General features: G+C 39.7%; 1 protein-coding gene across 30 annotated transcripts in view; it reads right to left on the minus strand.

Annotated features, from left to right (window-relative positions):
- Positions 1-27,499, minus strand: part of NEB (nebulin) — a 222,186-nt gene that overhangs the window by 178,670 nt on the left and 16,017 nt on the right. For all 30 annotated transcript variants that reach the window (XM_021923612.2, XM_021923611.2, XM_021923610.2 and 27 more), the window contains exons 10-27: positions 26,173-26,277; positions 18,851-18,955; positions 18,075-18,182; positions 15,320-15,436; positions 12,725-12,829; positions 12,530-12,637; positions 12,329-12,433; positions 11,769-11,867; positions 10,702-10,806; positions 9,654-9,761; positions 9,447-9,560; positions 7,173-7,274; positions 6,971-7,078; positions 6,776-6,880; positions 5,631-5,729; positions 3,186-3,290; positions 2,515-2,622; positions 2,311-2,424 (exon numbers count right to left, since the gene is read on the minus strand). In XM_021923612.2, coding sequence (XP_021779304.2) covers positions 2,311-2,424; positions 2,515-2,622; positions 3,186-3,290; positions 5,631-5,729; positions 6,776-6,880; positions 6,971-7,078; positions 7,173-7,274; positions 9,447-9,560; positions 9,654-9,761; positions 10,702-10,806; positions 11,769-11,867; positions 12,329-12,433; positions 12,530-12,637; positions 12,725-12,829; positions 15,320-15,436; positions 18,075-18,182; positions 18,851-18,955; positions 26,173-26,277 — 1,920 coding nt within the window. The remainder of the gene's footprint in view (positions 1-2,310; positions 2,425-2,514; positions 2,623-3,185; positions 3,291-5,630; positions 5,730-6,775; positions 6,881-6,970; positions 7,079-7,172; positions 7,275-9,446; positions 9,561-9,653; positions 9,762-10,701; positions 10,807-11,768; positions 11,868-12,328; positions 12,434-12,529; positions 12,638-12,724; positions 12,830-15,319; positions 15,437-18,074; positions 18,183-18,850; positions 18,956-26,172; positions 26,278-27,499) is intronic.

The following is a 27,499-nucleotide window of genomic DNA, read 5'->3' on the forward strand; positions in this document are numbered from 1 at the left end:
GTAGTTATTTTGCCCAAAAACGTGCTCACATGTTACACCATTGAAATTCCCCCAAAAGCACACATGGGCAGACCTCAGATCAATGAGAAACTGTCTGGGTCACAGCAGAAAATGGGCCACAGCTTCTGCTTCAGTCAGGAACAGGAATGATTTTATTCTAAAACAGGGTTTCTCAAGGACCACTAACAAGTGTTCCTATTATTAATGTAATTTAACCTATGAAGAGTTTTCAGTAAAGAAGCATTTTTTAATTGTAATGAAAACCATATAACAATTTGATTTTAATAAAATGACTACTTCATACACAGGGCTGTAGGCTTAGTTTCGTGGCTGGATAGAGTCATTTTTGAATGGATAGTCAACTGCTTTTCAACCTATTGTTGACAGGAGATAAGCCCCACTGAGAATCTCAAAGGTTGTTTTCATATCAAGTTCAATTTGAGCAACAATTTAAAAGAAGCTTCAGATTGCAGCAGTGAAAAGACTTCATGGGAGAAAAGTTTGAGAAACTGAGCCATTAAAATAACGTTGGCCCTTCTGCACAGCGTTATAAACCAAATGTACTGATTGGGCCTCGAGGGCTCCCTTCATTGTCTGGTTTCCTGGAATGGCTAGACAAGGTGCTAATTGGGTCTAATTCCCAGCTTCATTATATCCAGTCACCAATTACTTTGACAGAAAAATTTTGATCCACTGCCTTTAAGAAAACTCTAAACTCATCCTAGTTCCCCATGGTCATATATGTGTTAGAGACAGTGACCTAAGCTGGCAAGCACAGATGTGCACTACAAATCTTCTGTAACAATTCCTTTTGCAAACGATCTGATCTTTTGGCTTTCTAAGGGAACTTGATCTTCCTTCTCACATTTTGTGGGTGGTCACTTTCACTGAATACATTTATTACTTAACTATAAAATTGAGACCCTGGTTTATAAAAGTAAAGTATGGAAACTTTCTGATAGTTTGCAACAACATTGAAAACAACAGTTTGTCTTCATTAGAAATAAACTGATAGAGCAATATTGCAACAGCAATAGGTGTGTGGAAGTATTTTGAAGAAATTGTTGTTACTGTTTTGTTCATGTTCACACCAGCTGACACATACCAGTACACATAAAATGTCGTCAAAGATCCAAATGGCTTTAAAGATTCTTTTTAAAAAGCCATGCATATTCTATATCTGCAGCTTAGCATTTTGCCTGGATATTACATGAGAATGACTCATTTGCTATATGTTTTGGTCATCTATCAATTAACAAATGTTTATTGGGCATTTATTATGTGCCTACTACTGGGTTCTGTGATAGGAATAAAAACAAAAGATAAAAATACACATGCTATCAGTGGGGAGTTATATCCTTCTTGAGCTGAGGAGACTCAGCTAGTGAACAAGATAGTAATATAAGTGAGCACTACATAGTGACATAATCCACTGTGAAGTTACTAGAGAAAATTACAGAATTAGATGTTTTAAAGTGCTATGTGATGACAGAATAAATGCAAAATGAATTAAAGAGGTATGTATAGATCATTATATAAAAGCATGGTTAAAACTAAATGACACAAACACCCTTCTCTTTCATCATAAAAAACTAGTATCTGCAAGCTACACTGAACATGCTCAGCACTCTTAACGGATTCTCTAAACATTTTATACATAATATATACTATAATTTGCAATAGTAGATGTTTGTCTCTCTGTAGTAAGAATTTTAACTGGAAAATGTTACATGGCCCATAGACAAGCCTTAAGGAACCCATGAGTTCACCAGAATTCAGGCAAAAGGCATGAAAAGAAATGTTCATTTTCTAGATAGATGATTCAAGTCTTTTATCCGAGTCTCAAAGGGGTTTATAATCAATGGAGTCTTTTTCTTGGATCTAGACCAAACTCATTACTAAAGTCAATGAAGAACAATGATACTGTATTAAGATTTTTGTGACTCATAAATGTCTTCCAAAGTAAAGACAGTTTGAAAATTTATCATTTTAAAAATTATTTTTCAATTAGAAAAAAATCTGAAAATATTTAGTGTTTTCTGAAAGGTTTTAAGAACATAATCAATATTCTATTAAATATTAATGCATACATTTTTCAAAGTGAAATGAGTATCAGTACAAATCAGTAACTTCTCCCCTCAAATGTGGGAGGTGCAATGATCCGGGGCATCATTCTAAAGTTCTCTACAGCAGTACTTCTGTGAACGTGAAAGAGCCCATGCTCATGCAATCCTTTTCCACACTACTACCCTTGGGCATCTTAGCAGGGAGTCCATCTTGAAAACAAGACACATTCACAAAAACACTCACATCACTCTGGTTTTTGGCTGTCTTCAAGGAGTGCAGCATCTTGGGATCGTCATTAATGCTGAGGGCCCCAATCATTTTCCCTTTGCTCTTTTCATAGTCTTTCTTGTACATCACCTGTAAAGACATCACACGTGCCAGATCCCACTCACCAGCTGTCCCTGAGGCCACCCTGTCCAGGTCCCCAGGTCCCCAGGCCACACTCACATCGCTGGTGTTCTTGGTGTTGGCTTTGGCTGCCAACAGGGGAATGGCGTCCACTTTAATGTCAAACTTCTTGGCTTTGCTCTTCTCCCAGTCTTGCTTATAAAGATTCTGGACAGAAAAATTCAGCAAAGGAATGATAAGAACAACAGTAAACACAGTATAATCCAGTAAAAAAATAAAAATATATTGAAAATTTGTGTATACACAGACTTACTTCTTCTATACTATATTTATCAAATTGTAGAATAAGTATTGATTTATCTATCATCCAGTTTCTTTCTCCCTAACACTAAATAAGTATCAACTACTCTTTTTAATGTACTGTAAACTTTCTAAACACTCTGCTATCCTGATTTATATAAGGATGCTATAAAATGACAACCACTTGGAGAAGGTGAAATGTGACATTTACACAGGAAAGATGTTGTAAAACTCCAGGGAATAGCAGATGGGTAATTGGAGATCTTCTGGTGGTAACAGAGACCATAGAAAATGAAATCTCATAGCTAAGGAGGAGTCTTAGGAGCATTTTGGTCTTAAAAGCTCCACTTACATGGTAACAATCTTAACAGTTGTTTATTTGCACAATTCCTAGTCTTGTCTTTTAACATTTATAACATTTTCTCTTTTCATGCACACCAAACATAGGCTTCTGTGGCTTTGGTACTTACATCACTCAGATTGTAGGCATTGACTCTGTGTTGGATAAACTGTGGAGCATCTGCTGGTACATGGCACTTGAACTTCTCACCTTCATGTTTTGCTTTGTAATTCAGCTGAAAAACAAAGGATATTCGAACAGTTCAGGGGAACTTCTTTGAGTTTATTTAGGACAGCGTATATAGCTAAGGCATTAGTGCCGTTTTTAGAAAAATGCCTCAAAGAGATATTCAATTCAGCCAAAGTCTCGCACAGGATTCAAACTGTCATTCCCTATTTCAGGGACTGTGGCACAGTCCTCCTTTATCCTTGGGGGATACTTTTCAAGACCCTCCAGTAGCTGCCTGAAATCATGGATGGCACTGAACCCTATATATACTATGTTCTTTCCTATACATATGTACCTGCGATAAAGTTTAATTTATATATTAGGCACAGTAAGAGATTAATAATAACTAATAGAAAAATTATAATAATATACTTAATAAAAGTTATGTGGATGTGGTTTGTCTCACTCAAAATATCTTACTGTATGTTTTCACCCTTCTTGATAAAGAAGGGACAAAGGGGGATGGGTGTGAGATTTCATCATGCTACTCAGAACAACATTCAATTTAAGACTTATGAATTGTTTCTGGAATTTTATGAATTTCTGGAAAATATGAATTTCACTTCATATTTTCAGGCCACGGTTGACTGCAGGTAACTGAAATTATGGAAAGTAAAACCGTGGATAAGGGGGATTGCTGTGTAACCATACTTTGGGCTGCCGGCTGCCATTGCATAGATTCTGTTATATACACGGGAACACATTTCTGATCTACACTGCTAGGCTGTGTCTGGAGAACATGAACTCCTGTAATTAAAGCACTAACAAAAACAATAACAATTGTAAACAAAATGTTAGCACAGTTAAAAAGATATGTAAATTGTTATTATTATTATTTTTGAGACAGGGTCTGGCTCCATCATCCAGGCTGGAGTGCAGTGACACAATCTCGGCTCACTGCAACCTCCACCTCCAAGGCTCAAGTGATCCCCCCACCTCAGCCTCCTGAGTAGCTGAGACTACAGGCATGTGCCACCATACTCAGCTAATTTTTAAAATATTTTTGTAGAGATGGGGGTTTTGCCATGTTGCCCAGGCTGGTTTCAAACTCCTAGGCTCAAGTAATCTGCCTGCCTCGGCCTCCCAAAGTGCTGGGATCACAGGCATGAGCCACTGCACCTGGTTGTGAATTCTTACTTAAAATATTAAACACAGAACTTTATTTAAATGTTTTAAAATGTGACGTTAGGTGTAAGGAATTGAGTGTAAAGAACGAATGAGACTGTTTAATTTTGGAGCCAAAGGCAAAAATGCACAAGACTGAGAACTATACAAGAAATAATTCCAAGGCAGAGTCCATTGCCTACCTAAGCCAATAGGAAGAGTGATTGATAGTGACTGTGACCACATACAGCACTATATTTCTCTGCAGCTTGCTGAGTTCAGCTAGATCAGTGATGTTAGTGTTTAACTGTTCTTTACTGGAACACAAAATATTAAGATGCTTGGAAAAGTGGCACATGAGCTGAAATGACTTCTGGGTTATACTGATGCCATTCTCCTCTTTACTAATTGGGTATGAGCTAATTTGTGTCATTAAAACATTTTATAGTAGGACACACTGTATCTTTCACTTTCCTATCTTGAGAAGGGTGTACTACTCTCTAGGACTTAGCTATGTTAGCATCTTGCTGTTCAAAGAGTAGCCTACCAATCACAGCATCAGCATCACCTAGGAGCTTATTAGAAAGTCGGAATATGGAGTCCCCCAGATCTACTGAATCAGAATCTGTACTTCAACAGGGTCAGCAGGTGATTGCATGAATGTGGATGTCTGAGAAGCACTGCTGCTTTTCCCCTGATCTTGGCATGACTGGACCATGCTTGTCTTAGACTTTCTTTGACTACTCAATCTAAAGTGCCCATCCAGTTCTTTCTTTGATGTCATCCCACTTAAATTCTGTGGCATCATTCTATATTAGTTTTCTTGTCATTGTTCGACGTCTGTCTTGTTACTGCGCCCTTTCTTTTTGTAAAGTCTTTGTTAGCAAATTCAAGAATAGGAAATATTTGCCTTGTCCTACACAAATAGATGCTTCTGTTGTCACTGTTTATTTAAGTTGGCATGGAGTTTTAGTGTGCATGTGACAGATCCTAATGAATAAGATAGTCCCACTAAAAATCAGTGAGTTATTAAAAAATATTTATTTTTATTATTGTCTAACACGACTTTCCTCAGGCTACAATTCAATCTAGCAGCCTCATTTGTGTTTTATTAAACAAATCTTGAAAAATAATAATATTGGGATGGTAGTTAAGCCCATAAAGATTAAGCATGTAAATGCTTACATTTTAAATGAGCAAAGCACTCTGGGTCACCCACGCTTGCATAAATCAAAGCACTTACATCACTAAGCTGTTTCGTGTTGAGTTGGGCTTGCAACAGTACAGGAGTATCAGTGACTGCCGTGAACTTGGTCTTATCTGGATGAACTTTGTAGGTATGCTAGAAAAGAAGATGTTCTTAAATGAAATTTATAATGTAGTTATACATTATAATGTATTAATATATTCTTGGTTGTACATACGCTAACATAAAAAATGGTTCTAGGTCAAAATGAAGTCTATTTTGTTCCTGAAAATTTAGTTGATGTGTTTACATTCTCACTTCTCTGTCTCTCTCTCTCTTTTTCCTTTGATCCCCACCTCCCAAGTTGCCTCTGGTCTGCCTACAGCAACTCAGCAACCAGATTAGCCTTCCCCTGCTGAAGCCTTACAGTGACTCTTTAGTGAACTTGGTATTCAGTCTCAATTGCACGTCGGCTTATGATCCCTGCAGAATCCATCCCCTCCTTCATCTCCAGCCATTTCACCTCTTACTACTGCCCTCCTCCCCAGTACATTTCAGCCACCCCATCCTTTCAATTCCTTAAATACTGAGCTTGTTCTCTCCTTAGGCCGTTCTTCCCTGCTGCTCCTCCGCTGACCTTGGCCTGACAGGTCATGCCTGTTTTAGATCTTCCGTGACCACCCAACCTAAGATGCCCATCCGGTCACTCTCTCACACATTGTCCTATTTTAATTCTGTATCATCATCCTATTTTAGTTTTCTTATCATCGCTTGACATCTTTCTTATTTCTGTGCTCCTTCCTTTGTTTATTGTCTCCTCCACTAAGTGGGAGCTCAAGAGGTTGCCGGCTTTTTCCCTGTCTTTCTCAGCACCAAGGAAAGTGCCTGGCCCAGGACGGCTTCTCACGTGAATTTGTTAAATAATGAACACCTATCTCAAACCTGCATGTCCTTCTTTTGCCCCAAATTCATGTAGATATAAACTAATGGAAGTTAAGATCTATAAAATCAAATTATTTTGTAACAAATCGCCTTCCTCATCATAATTATTGTGTTCCCCGGTTCCACCCCAAAACCAAAATGCTAAGTGTAATTATCTCCTTCTAATCACTAGATATTACCATTAAACTCCTGCTAAATTTACCACTAGATGTCACAAGAATCCCAAGCCCAATTTCAATAATTCAGGGCAGATAACTTACATCTTTACACTGGTCCAGCTTCTTGATTGCTTCATATTCTTGTGTTATTGTCTGAGGGAAATAGCATTTTCCTTTATCTTCTTCATATTCTGCTTTGTAACTTTTCTGTAATGAGAAAAACCAAAAATAGATCATGATTGTTATAGCTCTCGAACAATGTCACTGTGAGGCATGAACCATTGTCTTCAAACTTACGTCACTGTTTTGAGCTGCAACTTTCATGCAGTGTGTGTGATATGGGTCCTCAAAGCTGCCTACATAATGTCCCAAAATATTCTTTACATATAAGTCTTTATATTTAGCCTGAAAAATAAAACAAATGTAATTCAAGTTAACAGTCATTTGTCGAACAGTAGGAAAGCCCTCCAACCCGAGAGGTAACCGTGGCTTTTCCAACCTCACTGAAGTTCTTCAGCTGTGTATCAAGTTGATATTTTGGGGTCTCGCAGTAGTTCATACTCTTTGCCTTTGTCTTCTCGTAGTTTTCCTTGTATAATCTCTGTTAAAGGAAAAAGAAATTAAACCAAAAAGAAAGAAAAATATGTCTCAAAAAGTAACAGCCATTCATGTCATTGCTACGCTTTAACTGAAGGGGCAAAATGTATGTTTTCTCACCATCAATTTTCCACAAAGCAGAAAAGCAGGATAGGTGTGGTAGAGGCTCATGCCTTATATAATCTCATCTGCTAATAATCATAAAGATGTGTATGTTACTTGTCCTAATATTTTTTCAGACTGAATAACTTAAAGGACACCAATGCTGCTATTTAAGTAAGTTTTTGTCTTAAAATAATTCATCTGAATATGTTTAAAGAAAAATGAGTTTGGCTAGGTGCAGTGGCTCACGACTGTCATCACAGCACTTTGGGAGGCCAAGGTGGGTGGATCACTCAAGCCCAGGAGTTCGACACCAGCCTGGCCAACGTGGTAAAACCCCATCTCTACTAAAAACACAAAAATTAGCTGTGCATGATGGCGCATGCCTGTAATCCCAGCTACTTGGGAGGCTGAGGCAGGAGAATAATTTGAACCTGGGAAGCAGAGATTGCAGTGAGCCGAGATCATGACACTGCACCCCAGCCTGGACGACAGAACGAGAGCCTGAAGAAAGGAAGAAAGAAAGAAAGAGAGAGAGAGAGAAAGAAAAGGAAAGAAAGAAAAAAAAGAAAGGAAGGAAAGAGGGAGGAAAGGAGGGAGGGAGGGAGGGAGGAAAGGAGGGAGGGAGGGAAGGAAGGAAGGAAAGAAGGAAGGAAGGAAGGGAGAAGGAGAGAAGGAAAGAAAGGAGAGAAAGAAAGAAAGAAAAAGAAAGAAGGAGAGAAAGAAAGAAAGAAAAAAAGAAAAGAAAGAAAGAAAAAGAAAAACAAGTCTGAGAATTGATGCAAAATGAGGTAAAAGGTGTAAGGTGAACCTTAGATAATTAAGCACAGTCCTGGAAGAGTATTCCTTTGAGCACTGGGTGAAAACGCATTTTGTAACACTTCTGGAAGCTGACTTTTATCATTAAGACCTAACAGTTTTCTTTAGAGCAATATAAATGAAAATATTATTTGTCTGTATTTCTTTTTTGCTAGGAATTAGGAAAGCAATTTCTGTGAAGAGTTTTATCTTATTTTTTATTTTTTTGTTTGATTTCCAACTTTTAAGTTCAGTTGTACATGTGCAGGATTGCAGGTTTGTTACATAGGTGAGTGTGTGCACAGATCATCCCATCATCTAGGAATTAAGCCCAGTATCCATTAGCTATTCTTCCTGATGCTCTCCCTCCTCCTGCACCCCCAACCTCCAACAGTGTGTGTTGTACCCCCCATATATCCATGTGTTCTCAACGTTCAACTCCCACATATAAGTAAGAACATGAGGTATTTGATTTTCTGTTCCTGTGTTAGTTTGCTGAGGATAATGGCTTCCAGCTCCATCCATGTCCCTGCAAAGGACATGATCTGATTCCATTTTACGACTGCATAGTATTCCATGGTGTATCTGTATCACATTTTCTTTATCTAATCTATCATTGTTGATTCCTTGTCTTTGCTATTGTGAATAGTGCTGCAATGAACATATTTGTTCACACATCTTTATAATAGAATGATTTATATTCCTTGGGGTATATACCCAGTAATGGGATTGGTGGGTCATATTTTATTTTTAATAAGTATGTTAAAGTCTTTAAAATAAGATCAATATTCTATAAATTTCTTAAAATAAAATGCTTTGCTTTTGAGTTTATGCCTTATGTAGTTTTTCTTACTTTGACCTTCAACTAATTTCCTTACTTCTTTTCATTTTTCTCTCTATATATATTTTTGCAAAGTACCTTAATCAGTTCAGGGCATTGGGTGAATATATACATGCACATGTACCTATACTTAAACATATTAAGCTCATTTCTAGGAAAAACAATAAGAACGATGATATTGTCAGAATATTTTTCCTCCTAATAAAACAGAGGGCATTAAGGAGATTAAGGAAACTTTTGGAATATTCACTGGCATCAAAGGCATCAATAAGAATAAGGAAGTTCATCTTCTTTTATCACCTGGGTGAAGCTTTCACGTGTGATCTGTCATCCTGAATCTGAGATTTCAGTTAGGCTAATGTCTATCCAAGGTTATATTAAATAGCAACTTTGTGGTTACATCTGAAAATAGGGGTGAATTACAAAGACACTCACGTCACTCTGGTTTTTGGCCACCTTCAAGGAGTGCAGCATCTTGGGATCGTCATTAATGCTGAGGGCTCCAATCATTTTCCCTTTGTTTTTTTCATAGTCTTTCTTGTACATCACCTGCAAAGACATCACACGTGCCAGATCCCACTCACCAGGAAATGTCCCCGAGGCCACCCTGTCCAGGTCCCCAGGTCCCCAGGCCACACTCACATCACTGGTGTTCTTGGTGTTGGCTTTGGCTGCCAACAGGGGAATGGCATCCACTTTAATGTCAAACTTCTTGGCTTTGCTCTTCTCCCAGTCTTGCTTATAAAGATTCTGGACAGAAAAATTCAGCAAAGGAATTGGCAAAAGTGATACACATGTCATGACCTTTAAAGACTAATGGGTAACTAAACACCTTGTCTTAATACGAAATAAATGGGCCCTTTATATTGTCTAGGGAATCATGCATATTTTAAACATTTCTTCTCAAGCTGGAGCTATTAATTCTCCAAGATTGGGCTTCTGTACTCCCCATGAGAAATTTTTATCAAATTAATTTAATTCTAGCTATTATACTAATATTTGATTCCTAACACTGAATGTTTTATAGAGTAGCACAAATATTCTACAGTTAACTTACTTTTCTATGATATAAAGGCATCATTTGACCTCTAAGTTCTCTGCAAAGGTTATTTCATAAATCATTTCAATACTCATTGATGCCAGATTATCTTAGTACTCATTTATAGAATTATTGAAGAAATTGAAAACCCCAAGGATAATTTAACTTTTTTATAAAATTAAGTTTGAAAAATGAAGGACAGAAATGGATATCTGGACTTCTGCCCTTTCAATCCCCTATATCTTTATTCATGAACGTTCTCATACGTGTAGAAATAAGTATCATTTGTGTGAAATAAGGGACATTATAAGCCCAGGGAATAAAGGAATTATAGTATAATTTAAATGAATATATGGCTAAAAGATCTACCATTAAAATTGCAATTAAGCATACATGAGAGGTAGCATTCTGAGGGCTGGTTACAATACTATATTATGATCATCTAATTGCATGAAACTACTTTAAGATTGCTACACACATTTTGTAAGGTGAATTGAGTTACATTGGCAGAGGCATAGGAACATGACACAAATGTTAACAGGTCTTCCCATTTTTAACATTAATCCCATTCATTTAATTGTAATGAAGCAGTTCAAAAATAAAAGCACAGGTTGTCAGTACATCACGTGGTACAGGGCATGAGGAACTTACATCACTCAGGTTATAGGCATTGACTTTGTGCTGGATAAGAGCAGGAGTATCAGGAGGGATATGGCACTTGAACTTTTCACTTTCATGTTTTGCTTTGTAATTTAACTATGACAGAGAGAGAGAGAGAGAGAACCAATTAGTTCAGAATAATTGTTCCAGAATACAAAAATTCTTGTGTGGTACATTTTGTAAAGTAAATGTCAGCACCGTTGAGATCAGAAGAGACATCTAGAGCTTGGGTAGGCCACCTGCATTACTGAACCTGTGTGCGGGACACTTAACAGCTATTATCACATCTGTCACCATGGTAGGACCCTAAGGGAATGAGGTGGCTCTGTCAAACATGTTCCCCTCCCTGCGTAGCACAATTGACCCTGTAGGTTCTGAGAGGGGCCCCGCCCTGTCTCTCTTGTCACTGTCAGTGCTCACGTACCAGAGCCACTTTCCTTTCATCTGATTAAGAGTCCTCTCACAGACATCAGGGCTTTTGAGGCTCTAATTGGAGCCTTCATTTCTGGCCATAAATCTACTAAGGTTACTTTTATATTTAGTTCAACACAACTTTGGAAATCCACACTTAAAGCTCATATAATAAAATTTGTCTCAGAGATTCCAATTTCCAGAAACTTACTAGGGAGAGAGAAACTCATGTACTGAATACCTGCTGTTGGCCAGAGTATGTGCAGTGCACATGTCTTCCCTCACTGACTCTTCAAAACAGCCACAAATTATAAAAGAGAAATATCGGGCAGAGGGGGGTTAAATCTTTGGCCACCCAGACGTCAATGACAGAGCTAACATTTGAAGGCAGTTTTGTCTGACTCTAGAACTCACATTCTTTCCATAGCTTTCAGCTACGTTTGTTTCCTTCACAGAATCATTTCACGGTAAATGTTATCCACCCAAGAAGATGCAGAAATATGTGTTTATACAAATATATACTGTTTAAACTTGCTAATACTTACTCAGCCTTTTGGATAAACTTGATAAGTCATTGGATTTTATGTATAGAGTTATGAAATGTTATCCCTCATAATTGGGTGTCCTGGGTAGTTAGAGGAACTTACATCACTCAGTTGTTTGGAATTGACTTGGGCTTGTAGCAGAACAGGCGAGTCGGTAACTTGGGTGAATTTTGTCTTATCTGGATGGACTTTGTAGGTGTGCTGTGGGGAAGCAAAGGCATTTAGTTTAGCAGTATCACCTATCAGATCCAAGGTGGCCCATAGGCCAAGCAAATAGAACCTCATGCCCCACAAAGCAAAGCAACTTGTAGTTAATAAAATATTTTTTTTTCTAGCTAGACTGTAGTTTGAGAAGTGCTCTTACATCTGTATGAGAAACTTTCCTATATCTTCAGGTTTCTGATAACTTTTCTTTGGGAAAATGAGCTAGAATTACCTTTTAAAATGTAGCGATGCCAACAAGGGGAAAACAGGATGTTTACTACAAAACAGATTTCATTTCTCGCAATGAAATGAAATTTATTTAGTTGAAAATAAATTTTATTTTATTTATTTATAAATAAATTTTATTTTATTTGAAAAGGTGTCAACATTTTAAACATATCCTGACCACTAGATGCTATGGAAGGCAGTCACATTCAAAGTTCAGACTACAGACTTACATCTTTACACTGATCTAGTTTCTTAATTGCTTCATATTCTTGAGTTATGGTCTGAGGGAAGAAGCCTTTGCCTCTGTCTTCTTCATATTCTGCTTTGTAGTTTTTCTACGAGGAGAAGAAATCAGGCATAAGATGCAGCCATTGTATTCATGCCCTAAAAAAATGTTATTTGGAAAGTCAAACAATCATCTTAGAACTTACATCACTGTTTTGAGCTGTGACTCTCATGCAGTGTGAATGGTAGGGATCCTCGAAGCTGCCTACATAATGTCCCAAAATATTTTTTAAGTAGGAATCTTTATATTTCTTCTGCAAGATAAAACATATTTCATTTATTAATTGGTGAAAAAATGGGTTCTGTTTTTTAACAGAAGGAGTGACAGTAAGATTGCTCACATCACTGCTGAAGTTCTGCAGAACGGTATCGAGCTTGAATTTGGGGGTCTCGCAGTAATTTATGCTCTTTGCCTTTGTCTTTTCATAGTTTTCCTTGTATAGTTTCTGTCGAAGAAAAAAAATCAGTTAAAGTAGATTGCTGTCACTCCCACACTGATTATAACACTTACATTTTCTAACACTAAACAAAAGATGAAGAAAAGATATCGCCTGTCAACTGTCTTAAAAACTGACAATCGAGGCCGGGCACGGTGGCTCACGCCTGTAATCCCAGTACTTTAGGAGGCTGAGACGGGGGGATCACGAGGTTAGGAGTTTGAGACAAGCCTAGCCAACAAAGTGAAACCCTCTCTCTACTAAAAATACAAAAAATTACCTTGTCTTGGTGTCATGCACCTGTAATCCCAGCTACTCGGGAGGCTGAGGCAGGAGAATCGCTTGAACCCGGGAGGCGCAGGTTGCAGTGAGCCGAGATGGCGCCACTGCACTCCAGCTCGGGTGACAATGCGAGACTCCGTCTCAAAACAAAACAAAAAGAAAAAAACCTGACAATTGAACACACAGTGTCATGAATTATAAGACTGTTCTATCAGCAATTATTATAAAGCCTAAGTTTCGTACATTCCAAACTCAAAAAACTAAGAAACCAATATGCCACCTCTGACCACACCCCCCGAGTAGCAGAGATTCTTGTGTATTTCTGAACTGCTGCCCTCTCTGTCTCAAGCTCTTTCCTCACGGCTAGTACCACAGCAAACACGGAGGTTTTGAGCAGTTGCAAGTTGTTTAATTTTTTAAAACAAACCTTCATGAAAAAGTTATGTAAGGTGAGAAATACACAATCTCTCTTTCTCCTATACCAATAAAAAATCTCTTATTACACAATTGGCCTTCAAAATAAGATTATATATATACACACACACACACACACACACGAACTGGTACTATGAGTTATTACTAACTCTTCTTCTCTGCCAGGATTTACCTTTAGCTTGAACAACAAGAAGCAATGATTAGTTTTAAATATGTGGCTGATAAAGCAGATTATTGTCACTTTTTTCAAAATGTAAATGATGCTATTCACATTTAATATTTTTATATTCCTGTCTTTATCAACAACGGAGATTGGAACTTGGTCTTTTAGATGTTTAATAAGGATGTTTTTCACTTAGAGAGCAAAACTGCTTTAAACTGCTTTTACACTACGGTGGGAACGTAAATTAGTACAGCCACCGTGGAAAACAGTATGGAGATTCCTTAAAGAACTGAAAATAGAACTACCATTCAATCCAGCAATCCCACTACTGGGTATCTACCCAAAGGAAAAGAAATCATGTGAAAAAGACACATGCACAAGCATGTTTATAGCAGCATAATTCACAATTGTGCTGCTATAAACCTAAGGGCCCATCAACCAACAGATAAAGAAAATGTGGTATATATACAGCATGGAATGCTACTCAGCCATAAAAAAGAATGAAATAACGTCTTTTGAAGCAACTTGAATGGAGCTGGAGGCCATTATTCTAAATGAAGTAACTCAGGAATGAAAAACCAAATAACGTCTGTTCTCACTTATAAGTGGGAGCTAAGCTATGAGGACACAAAGGCAGAAGAATGATATAATGGACTTTGGGAACTTGAGTGGAATGTTGGGGTGGGAGTGAGGGAGAAAAGACTACGTGATAGTGTCTCAGGTGTCACTGCTTAGGTGATGGGTGCACCAAAATCTCAGCAATCAACACTAAAGAACTTTTCCACGTAACCAAAAACCACCTGTGCCCGAAAAATGACTGAAATAAAATGGTTTTTTAAAAGAAAGCAAACGTGCTTTGCATTGATTTCCCAGCAGAGCTATTTGGACAGATCTATTTATACCCTCTCACTTGCCACTTTCCCCCACCTGCTCCCCAACCACACACACATATTTCCTATGCTGCTTAGTTCAAGGGACAAAGAAAAGATGACTAACCCACACAGACAGCTACATAAAATCCACAAATGTTAGGAAAGCTTAATGCAAACCTAACCATAAGAGATAAACTCAAATCATCACATATTCAATCTCTTTCTTTCTCTCTCAGGCTGTTAGTCTTTTAATCCCAAGCCCAGTCTCATTTGCCTAATATGCTTCAAATTGAACAGCTTAGTTGGGCTCTTAATAACTGCACAATTACAAAGTCCTGTGAAGACTTAGGGGGCCATCTTTTAAGTTCTGTTGTTGGCAAATGATGGTTTCTGGGGCCAAGATCTATCTTTGAAAGTTTCTTGCTTCTGTTAAAATCACAACACATCTGCAATGTGGAGGCCCAGGTGCCAGAGCTCATAGGCAGCACATCCATATGCAGGCCCAGGTGCCCAGAGCTCATAAGCAAATGAGAATTTCCCTGCCCATTGAATTAACGCCACAGAACCACAAACATTAAGGCACATTGTACTATGCCTTTCTGTGGTTACATAGTTCCAATGAACCTACCACTCCATAACCTTAACGTTATTTGCAAAGTTATATATGCATTTAGTCATTAAAGGAGAAAATTTTCATCTCTTTTGCAGCTAAGGTTTAAAAACACGTTTTGACAAAAATATACTTACATCACTTAGGGCATCTCCTGCCGCCTTCAGCTGCCTAAGCAGTGGGTTCTCTGAAGCAGGAAGCACATTATAATCTGCTTTTCCTTTATTCTTTTCATAGTCTTCTTTGTATTTTACCTGTAGGAGTGAAATAAAATGATGAAGTAACTCTATGGGTTATTTTTGTCCCCGTCTCTATTATGGATATGACATACTTCCACAAATCAATTAAAAATGGCAGCTTGACATGTTATAAACAAAATACTCATAGTAACGCATAACAGCAGCAGAGAAACTGCATACATTTCCAGGATGCTTTTTCTTCCCATTCATTTATTCATTCAAAATTATCCATAGGGTGTCAATTCTGTGTCTGGCTTGGGGACAGAATATAAGAAAGAATACATGGTCCTTGCCCTCAAAGAGAGAGACACAGAAATAATAGGAGAGAGAAAGAAATCCAAATAGTCACCGTGCAAGATGTCCCAGATTCCTGCTGCTGTAGAACCTTTACTCAGCTCTTAACCCCCAGCTACCTATCTGCCAACACGCTCCTAAAGAAAGGAAGCTGGAAGTACCACCAATCCACCCTTTTAAGCCTCACCTGCAACTGTGCGTGGAGCACACATGTATTCAATTTACAAGGAGGAGGAGGAGGAAGGAGCAGGGAGAAAGAGCCTTGCTTTTCCTTCTGCTCTTCCTATTTGCACCTTTAATTCCAGCTATGGCAGAAGCAGCACGTTGAGGGGTGCTGGGGGAGAATAGGGAAGGCAGGGTTCACAAGCCCCTATCAGGAGCCTGTCCACAGGGATTAGAACAAGAAACTGATCCTGGTTCCCACCATGATCCTTAGTGTAAGCCCTTTATTCAGGCAATACAACCACAGAAGTTCAAGGAATCCTAGATAAATCTACCACTTACAAACCTCAGAAAACAAAGGCAACCTGGTATCAAAGACAAGAGATACACAAGGGAAGTACAGAGGCATCCACCCCACAGCCTCCACAGAGCTTCACAAGGGTATGCTGCAGGAATCAGAGACTCAGATCACTTTTCATCTTAGAGAATTATCTGTTTCCTTGGGAAATGGAAACAACCAGAAAGCAGACTCACAAACCGTACCCACATCTGGGATACGCAGCCTTCTCCCCTGTTATACAGAAGAACTGTCAGGGCTTGTGGCAAAGCCATCCCCTCCTCTTGAGCACCAGATCTCTTCCCCTTCCACATACTCTAGGATATCACTCCAGACATTCTTCCCCATTCCAGCATCACCAAATCTTCCCTCTCTACTGGATTATTTCCATCAACACGATGTTTTTGTTTTGTATCTTTAAAAGTCCCACTTTACCCAGTTTTTCATCAGCTACTTGCCCATTTTCTTCTTTTCTTACCAGGAAAATACTTAGAAAGAGTTGAATATACTTCTAGCTTCAATTTCCCTCTTTTCATTCACTCATGAATCTTCTCCAAGCAGACTCCACCAAATTGCTCTTGTTGAGGTCACCAGAGACCAGACATTGGTAAATCCATTTCAGAGACATTTGACGCAGTTGATGACTCCCCTCCCCCTTCACTTGCTTCCCAACGCATTGCCCTCTCCTGATTTTGCTTCTCCCTCATCTCACATATATGTTCCCATGGAAGGACCCCAGAGTTCAGTCCCTAAACTTTTCTGTTTACACTCACTCCCTTAATGCTCTCCAGACTCATGGCATGAAACACTCTCTGTACGCTGACGACACCCCAGTTTATACAACTTTCCATATATCTCCCCTGAAACTTCAGGCTCATGTAGTCAAATGATCACTGATACTTCCATGTGGATGTCTAAAAGGCATCTCAGATCTACCATATCTGAAGATGAACTCCTGTCTGTCCTTCACAAAAATTACCAACTTCTTCCATAGTCTTCCCTGTCTCAATAAAGGGAAACCCCATTCATCTAACTGCTTAGACCAAAACCCGTGTCATCCAATCCATCGGCAAATCAAGTCAGCTGTGCTTTCAAAATACTTCTCATCACCTGCCCTGCTACCCTCCTGGTCCAAAACACCACTGTCTTACACGTGGATGCTGTAATAGCCTTCTAAGTGATGTAATCCTGCTTCCTCCGGCACAGCCAAGGCCAGGATTAGAACCAAGTGCGTTTGGCTTTGAAGTTTTTGCTCTCTTTAATGACCATCATGCTCCAGAATGCCAAGGACCCAGGTCATTCACCAAACTCACTCAATAGAGCATATGGAAATATCCATGGATTTATGAACCTGCGACCAGGTTTTCCATAGTCAGTGGGAAAATAAGATAAATAATGATAGTGTTGCATGTATGATTGCTTATCTTCGTATAAGGCCGCTGATTGCCTCTTCCTGGGGGAAGTCCTGCTCTCTAAGATTACAATCTTTCTCCTTCTAAACAGTAAAAGGTCCTTCCAGTGAGAAGACACTAAATCAAATTGATAAATGTACAGTCTGGTTCCTCAGGCAAATAATAAATTACTCTAGGAAATACTGAAGATGGTAATTTGATGTTATTAATGCTCATACATGGCAAAACATTTTTAATAGCCCCATTATAATTCCAAAGTACTTTTGTTGTTGTTCTTGTTGTTTCAATTCTACTCTTTTTCAAATGCCTCACATCCACTGGTCTCAACCCTGATAGCTCCCCCAAGAACCACCCCTCCCCTTTTTTACTAATTATATGCAAGAGGCAAAGTTATAAGAAATTCACCCACACTCAAACCATCAAGATAAATGGGATGGTTTCCTTGTACCTTGCTAGCTGCCACACCAGCTTTTTTATTCATTTTATACTCCGGTGTTTCAGTCTGCATGAAGTAGATCTGGTCTTTCATGTTTTCAAAATCTTCCTGGTATTTCCTCTGTAAGACATTAGACAAGGTGAAGAACTGCTGTGGAAATGAACCATGCAAGAATTTCCATGAGAAGACACAGGGATTTGGAAAAGTTACACAAAGCTACCCAGTCCTTGGTTTAGGCTGGTCAGATTACAATTAGAGAACATGGTACCATTGCAAAAATGATTAGCAACTTAACAGAGATTTAGAACAATTAAAATAGGCTAAAAACAGAATTAGAAAGGCTTTTCTTGGCTACCAAGAAAGAGCTCTTAAGGGCCAGGAGCAGGAAACTTAAAAGAAAAGAAAAACAATAGACATGTTTTCCAGGGAGGAGATACTAAATTAATCAATTTCATAACTGTACAGTTTGGCTCCTCAGGCAAAGAATAATTAAAAAGGATCCCTTTAACTTGTACTAACCGCACTTTGCATTCGGTAAGGGGGTCTCACCGTAATGTGTTGTAAAAATTGAGGTAGGAATAATGGTATTTGGCCAAATAACATTTCTCAAAAGGAAAGAGAGTTTGTGAAATTTCTTTCCTAACAGGAACTCTGCACCAGGTCTTGTCCCAAGAAGAGGGGCCTCAGTGTCCTGCAACCCTTCAGGTAGGGCAGGTGGCTAGAAGTCACTAAGGAAAGGGGTCTCCCTCCCGGGACGACAGACCGACCGGCCATCCCTTCCCACTTACTGTGCTGATGTTATCAGCATTCATTCTGGCGTTTGCAACTTCAAAGCAAGGTGTCTCACTCCATTTGCCTTTGATTTTATTTTCATAGTCTTCTTTGTATTTTTGCTAGAAAAAAGAAAGAGAAAATAAGACAAGCATAACTCATGAATTGACAAATAAGACAGCAAATTAAGGAATAATGATTAACTTTAAAAATATCTTCAGCAAGCCATTCTTAGGTCCTTAACAAATGTCTTTAAAAAAAAATCTTCCAATGTAGTGTCAATTTACCCAACCAGAAAGTTGGGTGATGGGGATAGAGAATGGAGAAAGAGGGTACTAACGCCCCCTCCCCTTGTTGAGTTTGGGGACTTCATTCGTTCAGAAGTTGCAGATGTCCCCTGATATTTAAAGAAATAGAGTCAGCAGTCATCCTCTATTTATATTTCAGAGTTACAATACAACATATCAACCTGAGATTTCTATGCCAAATTAACTTAGCCATTAATTTCTAAGCTTTACCAAAACTCCTAGTTATCCAGAAAGAAACGACCGCAATAAAATTCAACCTGCAGGCTAATGAATAGACCTTCGAGTTCAGAGTTAAATTTAATAGGAACTGGAAAGTAATTCAAAAATTGAATTATTGCCCCATCTGACTCCCAAATCCCACTGCATCTGAATCCCAGGCTGTAAGCTCCTGGAAGAGAGACATGGTATGTCTTCTTCACTTTCATATCCTCAGAACCTGATACAAAATGTAGCACGCAAAAGTTACATTATAAATGTTTGTTCAACTACACTAAACTGAGACCATGATATGTGGTCTTGAAATACCTTGGCTTACGTGTTCTTGGAACAGAATTAACCAAGCCAACCCCACACCTGGGTCCATGAGCTAGCGCCCAGGCTGAGTTAGAGCATTTCTCCGTCCATGGCTTATAAAAATGTGTTAACAGACATAACTAATGGGCCTCAAGGCACTGGCATATGCCTATATCTCCACCATACCCTTTAAGGAAAAACAGAGTGTCTTTCTGGTATACCTTTACCAGAAGAACTAAAGGTGAGTGATGTGCAGAGTTAACAAGCGTGGGTTAATGGAAGCTTAGCCCTCACTCAAATGCTTAATTTCCTTTCTTCTAAAAAGGTTAATATGCAAATAAATAGCCAACTGGTTTTCGTAGCTAGAAATTTTAGAGTCCTGGGTGTGGGTTCAATCTCTGGGACCAAGATTTGACTTTGTCTTGACCAAATGTTTGATTGTTTTCTCAGCCACAAGTGCTGGCAATAATACTTACAGAGAAATCTGCTGGGAAGTTTAATAAGATCATTCGCTGAAGAGTGCTTTGTAAACCCCACAGTGCTAAGCAAATATAGGGTATAACAACTGTAATAATAATAATAGCTATTACTATTGTCGTCATCATAACAGAAAGAAATTCTGTAAGAAAGAAAATTGTATGTGCGGGGAGGGAACAATTCTTCAATGGAAATCTTTGCTGAGGTAAGATTTGTGTTATACTGCTGATTGATTGACCTGCTGCACTCTGTTTTGAAGATTTAAAGAACAGAAGTCAATAACATTGATTTTTGGATTTGCGAAGACTACTTATAGAAACGTTTCTAATCTTTTTTTGGAGACAGACCTCTTCAAGAAATTGAGAAAGCTATAAAATGCTCACAATGTAACTTCAGAGGTTCTTGATGTACACATACCTCAGGTTAGGATCTCCTAATGTATCATTTTTTGGAGGGACATGACCCTACCTCCTGCTTGTTGTCAAAGGAGAAAAACCTTAGGATTGGGAAGGGGCAATTGGGCCTGATCCCCAAAACTGAGATCCAGAGAACTTTGAAATATAATTTAAAGTTGAGAAGGTAGCAGATATTCTTTTTTCTTTTCTTTTTTATTTTTTTGAGACGGAGTTTCGCTCTTGTTGCCCAGGCTGGAGTGCAATGGTATGATCTCGGCTCACCGCCACCTCCGCCTCCCAGGTTTAAGCAATTCTCCTGCCTCAGCCTCCTGAGTAGCTGGGATTACAGGCATGCACCACCACGCCCAGCTAATTTTTGTATTTTTAGTAGAGAGGGGGTTTCTCCATGTTGAGGCTGGTCTTGAACTCCTGACCTCAGGTGATCCACCCGCCTTGGCCTCCCAAAGTCCTGGGATTACAGGCATGAGCCACCGCACCAGGCCAAGAAGATAGCAGATATTCTTAATGAGGTCTAAATGTTGGGCATTTATCAGGAAACAGGCATTGCATATGTAGATTTGTTAAGGATAATTGAGCAGGAGATTCTCACAGTGAGAGATAGATGTCTGGTTTTCAAGAAGATGCAAAACAAGAGTGTAAGATCACTCAACCCCCTCATCTAAAGTCCTTCCTTCCTTCTAAATCTTCATGGACTACAACATGTTATTTCTTCCTATTCAGGAGCTGAAATGGGTCAGGGTGGTGCTGGAACTCTCACAATCCGCTCCTGAGCACTGCCAAGTCTGGGAAGATTTTCATGACACAGGAGAAGGCTGGAGCTTGTTGGCTACTTAGGAAGTTATGGCCTTCTGTCTCATTTGTGGGTAGGAGAGAAGTTGAAAGAACAAGGGTCCATCGGTGGAGGAATGAGAGGAAGAGAGAGGTATGTGTCCCTGTGGGGGCACATAGAGAGAGGGTCCCACAGGGACACATACCTCTCTCCCAGCCAAGGGGTCTCACTCTGCAAGTCTGAGAGTGAGGCCAGAGCTTTTGTACAATACATGCAGACGGGTTACTCATGTCAGGGTCCAACATTCAACCTTCCCAACATCCAAACACAACAGAGTTGGAGAGAAAGGTTAGGGGGAAACCTTTCTCTCCAAACTCTGTTGTATTTGCGGTTGACCAATGGAAACTTGGAAGAAAGAGTCAGTTTAACTTCTCTAGAATTTTTTTGGTTTGTTTAACAGAGGAAAGTATGTCAGGCCAATTACAAGCTCTGGGACACCTTCTCTGGGTAAGAGGGTGACCACGTGTCCATAGATATAGTAAGATTGTTTCCCTTCTCCTCAGAGGTCAGCTGAGGGGACTTCCATGGGGCCATAAACTGGGTACCCGGGTGTCTTGCTTAAACACATGGCTTCATTATGTACTTTCAACATCTGAACCTGTAATTTTTATGTGGTTATCAAATGGAAAGGAATATGAAGCCAGTTAATTACCCTTCTCTTTTTCTGTGAGTAGCTAAGCACTAGGGCTCCTGATGGTTCCATTCATAGAAAAGTTATCCCTGAAGAAAGGGTATAAAGAACCCAGCTTGTATTTTTATTGCCCACAGTGGGCCTAATACTGCCTGCTTGACTCAATCAAATCTCTTCTGGTGAAATCAATGGAAATCTTCCCAATTCTATGTGATAGAAGAATCTCCATGGTTTTAGAGGACCAGGGCCTGGTATCTTCATGCTGTATAACATTATGTTACTGAAAGATTTTTTTTTTTTTAAATTGAGGCTCCAGTTGGTATCAGTGGGAAATTCCAGCCTGAGATCTCATATTTTTTCTTTTGTGGATCTGGAAGGGAGCAGAGAGGCAGGTACAGAGAAACTAAAGGGACTTCCCAGTGTTGCATTCAGGGCCCCACTTTCAGCTGGTCATGGTGTGCATAGTTTCCCCGCCTGGAAGGCCTATTTCTATGAACAACTCTGCCTGTTCATCTATGTTAGAGCTACAAAATACAGCGGAGACAGAAGGAAGCATGTAGCTGACGGTTTTGGCCAAAGACAAAGGTGAGAGAATTGATTCTGACAGGTATAGTAAGGAAGGATGGCAAATGGAACTTAACATTAGTGAAATCACTGCAGATATGCAATCATTACCATCTGAACTGGGAGCTGTAAGAAAAGGATGTGAGGATGCACAGAGAACTCCACCCCAAAATATGGCTCCCTAGTATAATGAGTATTTTGAATTAAAGGCCCTTAGAGATTAATGGAAGCTAGAAGAGACTTCTTTCTACATAAAGACCAGATAGACCCACTAAGAAGAAAAATTGTTTCCCCGTCAACCCCCCACCCCCATCCTATCTCTCAATCCTCTACCTCTCCCAAAGCACAGGCTCAAATTTCCCTATCTATCTAAGGTCCGGACCTACCACAGAAGAAAACAATTCCCTCTGACCACTTCCCTGAGTTTCCAACTGAACCTATAGTGCAGGAAGGAAGACTAAAGTCTGTCAACAAACCTGGACAGGCTCCTGTCATAAACCATTGTTTGCTTTGTGGGCCAACAGACTTCACCCCAGACCACTGTATGTTCTTCAAACCCATCGAATTCTCCCTAGTAATCATTTCTTGCCCTTCAACAGAATTCCTCTTCTCCCCACTCCCCATAACCTGTTTTGCCGGGATCCAAGTTCATAGTCTTTCTGTAGCCTCAAGATGGTATATAAGCTTCTGCACCCCTGGGGAGCTGGGGCTTCATTCTGAAGGCTCCCGTGTGTACACATTAAATAAATTTGTATGCAGTTTCTCCAGTTAATCTGCCTTTTGCAAGCTGATTTTTCAGCCAACCTTCAGTGGGCCAAGGAGGGCCCCTTGGCACCAACAGATGGATCTGGGAGACACGATTCAACAAGGGGATATTGAGTTTAAATGCATGCGAGTGAGTACATAAAGGAAGTTTTTTCAAAAAAATATATTTTTTTATACTTTAAGTTCTAGGGTAGATAAAGGAGATTTTTATCCTATTTTAGGGAGAAAGAGGATATGATGCTGCTGCAACATGGGCCAATGCATCTTGAGAGTGAGGAGGGAAGACAGTACTAGAGTAAGTCACTCTTGGCAGCCCTGTGCCTCCCTTGTTGGATGGTTTGTGGTTGGGTGGACTTCTACCAATCACAAGCATTTCTCCCCAACACAACTATTACTTTGGATGCACAATAGTCATTAAGAACTCAGAAATCTGGGTTAAGACTGGGAATAAATAACGTCACCATGGCCAAATCCAGTGACCTTTTTCCACAGCCACCCTCCCCTTAGCTCATATTAGTACTCCACAGGGCAAAGCCTGTTTTGGCAATGCTTTCAAAGTACCCAACATTGTCACCTTGCCCACCTAGAATGGTGCCATCCAATGCATATATAATGCAAGTCATTCTTACAGCCACATTTTTAAATGTAGAAAGAAACATGTGGGAAATAATTTTAATAATATAGTTTACTGAACCCAGTAAATCTGAAAATTAACATTCCAACATGTAATCAACATACAAATATTAATTTGAAACATTCTTTTTTTCATAATTAAGTATTCAAGATCCAGTGTCTATTTCTCACATATTGGACACTAAGTGTTATGAGATGAATGTCTGTGTCCCCGCCCCCCAAATTCATATGCTGAAGACCTAACTCACAAGTACCATGTGATGGTACTTGGAGGTAAGGGGCTTTGGGAAGCTATTAAGTTTAGGTGAGGTCATGAGGGTGGGAACCCCATAATGAGATTATCATCCTTATAAGAAGAGGAAGAAGAAGAAGAGATCAGAGCTGGCTCTCTGTCTCCAGTGTGTGAGGACACAATGAGAGGGCAGCTGTCTACAAGCCAGGAAGGGGTCTCTCACCAGGGACTGAATCTGTGATCTTAGACTCCCAGCCTCCAGAACTGTGAGAAAGTAAATGTCTATTGTTTAAGCCACCCAGTGTATGGTATTTTGTTGTAGAAGCCCAAGCTGACTTATATACTCAGTTTATACTGATCAAATTCAGGTGCTTCCTAGTCACATTTGGCTAGTGGCTACTGTACTGGAGAGCGCAGCACTAAACCAACCGGCAAGTCTAAATTGGTGGAGAGAATGATTACAGAGGTGTTTGAAAGTGATTTTCAAAAATTACTTTTAAGAATCCCCACTGCATACTCAAATAATGCAAAAGAATGTTTCCTTAGTAAAGTATCTTTAAAAATAGACTTTAAATAAAAATTTGAAAATAGATTCCTTTCCTTTCTAAATGACCACTTGAAAACACATTTTTATTTTTTTTCCAAAAAGATAAATTGTCCTCCCCTATCTTACTTACAATATCAACGCTTTCTTTTTTTTTCTTTTTTACACTTTTTGAGACAGTTTCACACTTGTTGCCCAGGCTGGATTGTAATGGTGCAATCTCGGCTCACTTCAATCTCCACTTCCCAGGTTCAAGTGATTCTCCTGCCTCAGCCTCCCAATTAGCTGAAATTACATGCCCCCACCACCACGCCCAGCTAATTTTTAGTATCGTTAGTAGAGATGGGTTTCACCATGTTGGCCAGACTGGTCTCGAATTCCTGACAGGTGATCAACCCACCTTGGCCTTCCAAAGTGCTGGGATTACAGGCTTGATCCAACGTGCCCGGCCAATATCAACACTTTCAGTGGACCATGTATTTATGTACAGTTCGAAAGTTAATTTCTGCTTAGCCTTGGGCAAAATTTCAGGAATGGTAGCATTCCTATTAGTGAAAGTTTACTATACTTACTAGATTCTTTATCTAAACAGCTCACAGTTACATAGTTAGGTAATCTACATTATCAAACACTAACAAACATCACTGAATAGACATCATCATCCATATCATTTCATCCTTCTCTACTAGATACTTTACCCAGAAAATGCTTAAGACAAAAATCTTGAGGTTTCGTCAAAATTCAAACAGAACAAACCAACACTCATCTCCACAGAGGGCAAGATAAAGTATTTAAAAGCAGCAGTATCCCAGGAGAAAGTGGCCTGATTTGGACCAATTTAAAATAGGAATTTAGCATGGGCCTATTCATCCACCGAGCATCTGTCTCTCCGCATTCCTCATCAGAGCCACATTCCTCAGAGCTAGTTTACCACCTAAATATAGGGAGACTAAGCTGTTTGCTAGGGCCTTAAAAGTTATAAGGTCCACTGCCCACTGCTGTTAACTAAGCTATGTCTGAGACACATTCTTATTTTGCCAAGTCTGACTGATAGGATCCAACTATACAAGGTCTTCCCTGTGAATTTAAACCAGCTCTTCACGGAAGTGTGTGGTTATTTGGTGACTCTGTAGTATTACTGTCATAAGTGAAAATGTCAAGTGACATTAGGACATGGCTTCTGTTTTCAAAAGGTGACTTTCACATTTATCAATTGCTGAGTCGTCCAGCTGGGTAAACATTTATTAACACAGTTCTTGACGTTTATGGATGTATTGCCTTTGCTGTAAAGTTTTGGGGGTCATATGTAAAAATACTCTGAGTGTTTGTGTTTACTCTTCAGGCTCACCTTTAGTAACCCTCTCTGATGGTTGAAATTATTAAGCAGTGTCTTCAAGGGAGGCAATGTCCCAGCTCTATTTACTTACCTTGCTCACTTGATTGGTTACTTTCTTGGCAAATTCTATTTCTGGAGGATCGGCCAGAGGCGTAAATTGAGCTTGCTGTTCAGCGAGACCTTTTTTGTAGGCAACCTGATGAAATAAAAGACAGGGATGTATTTTAAAAACGATTATGCTTTCATCTTTATTTGAAGTCTTAAATTTTAGTGTAACATGTTATAATTTGTCCTTCTAGATGTTATATATACCCTTGCTCTCAGTACTGCTAGTGATTTCTATTTCATTGAATTTTCTTCCTCCTCCTCAGGACTCATGGCCCTAGATCTGCTTTCTTCCAGTTATTTGCATGCTCTGGTTTGCAATTGCAATTATTCTCTTAACCAGCATCTTCAACTCCCAACCCCTTGTCTTTTTATCACACTCACTTAATAAGCCCCCAGCCTTGGATCGACTCGACCATATACTTCCTCTGTTCTTTTATTTTTTGAGACGGAGTCTCGTTCTGTCACCCAGGCTGGAGTACAGTGGCTCGATCTTGGCTCACTGCAAGCTCCGCCTCCCGGGTTCATGCCATTCTCCTGCCTCAGCCTCCTGAGCAGCTGGGACTACAGGTGCCCTCCACTACACCCAGCTAATTTTTTGTATTTTTAGTAGAGACAGAGTTTCACTGTGCTAGCCAGGATGGTCTCGATCTCCTGACCTCATGTTCCACCTGCCTTGGCTTCCCAAAGTGCTGGGATTACAGGCGTGAGCCACCACACCTGGCCAACTTCCTCTGTTCTTATGCCTAGGATGCTGAATGCCACAGAAGAAAACCCACAACTCCATGGATTAGGCAATGCTAACATGATGAGTAGGGTTAAGAGGGACACAGGAAGAAGGTACAGGGTAGGGAGCCTCTGAACCCTAGCACTTAACTTGAAATCGACATGCCTGCCCAGTGGTATGTTCTGTGAACAACAGCTTGCTTGGGGCTCTGTGCCCTATGACCCTATGGTATACAAATGCCATTTTGTCTTCAAGGAAACTTGCACAGCCCATTATGTGTCTCTGGTTAGTCCCTACTCTCGGCAGCCAGTCTAAAACCCCAACACTGTCCTTAAGCCCACAATCAACTCCACCTTACTCTCAGCTTCCTCTTTCATAGAGGAAAGAAACGCTACACACTTATCTTCTCCATATTCATCCCTGCCTCTCCAAGCCCTGCCCTGGCTCAGAGCAGAAACATCCCTCAGCGGGAATGACTCCTGTACCCAGGGTGCTTCCCCTTCCAGCACATCCTTTGCACCCAGTTCTCTGCCATCCCTCCTCTTTCTCACAACCCAACCTCTCCTTCTTCATTAGCTCCTTCCTT

Source organism: Papio anubis, chromosome 10, assembly GCF_008728515.1.
Source record: "Papio anubis isolate 15944 chromosome 10, Panubis1.0, whole genome shotgun sequence".
NCBI lineage: Eukaryota > Metazoa > Chordata > Mammalia > Primates > Cercopithecidae > Papio > Papio anubis.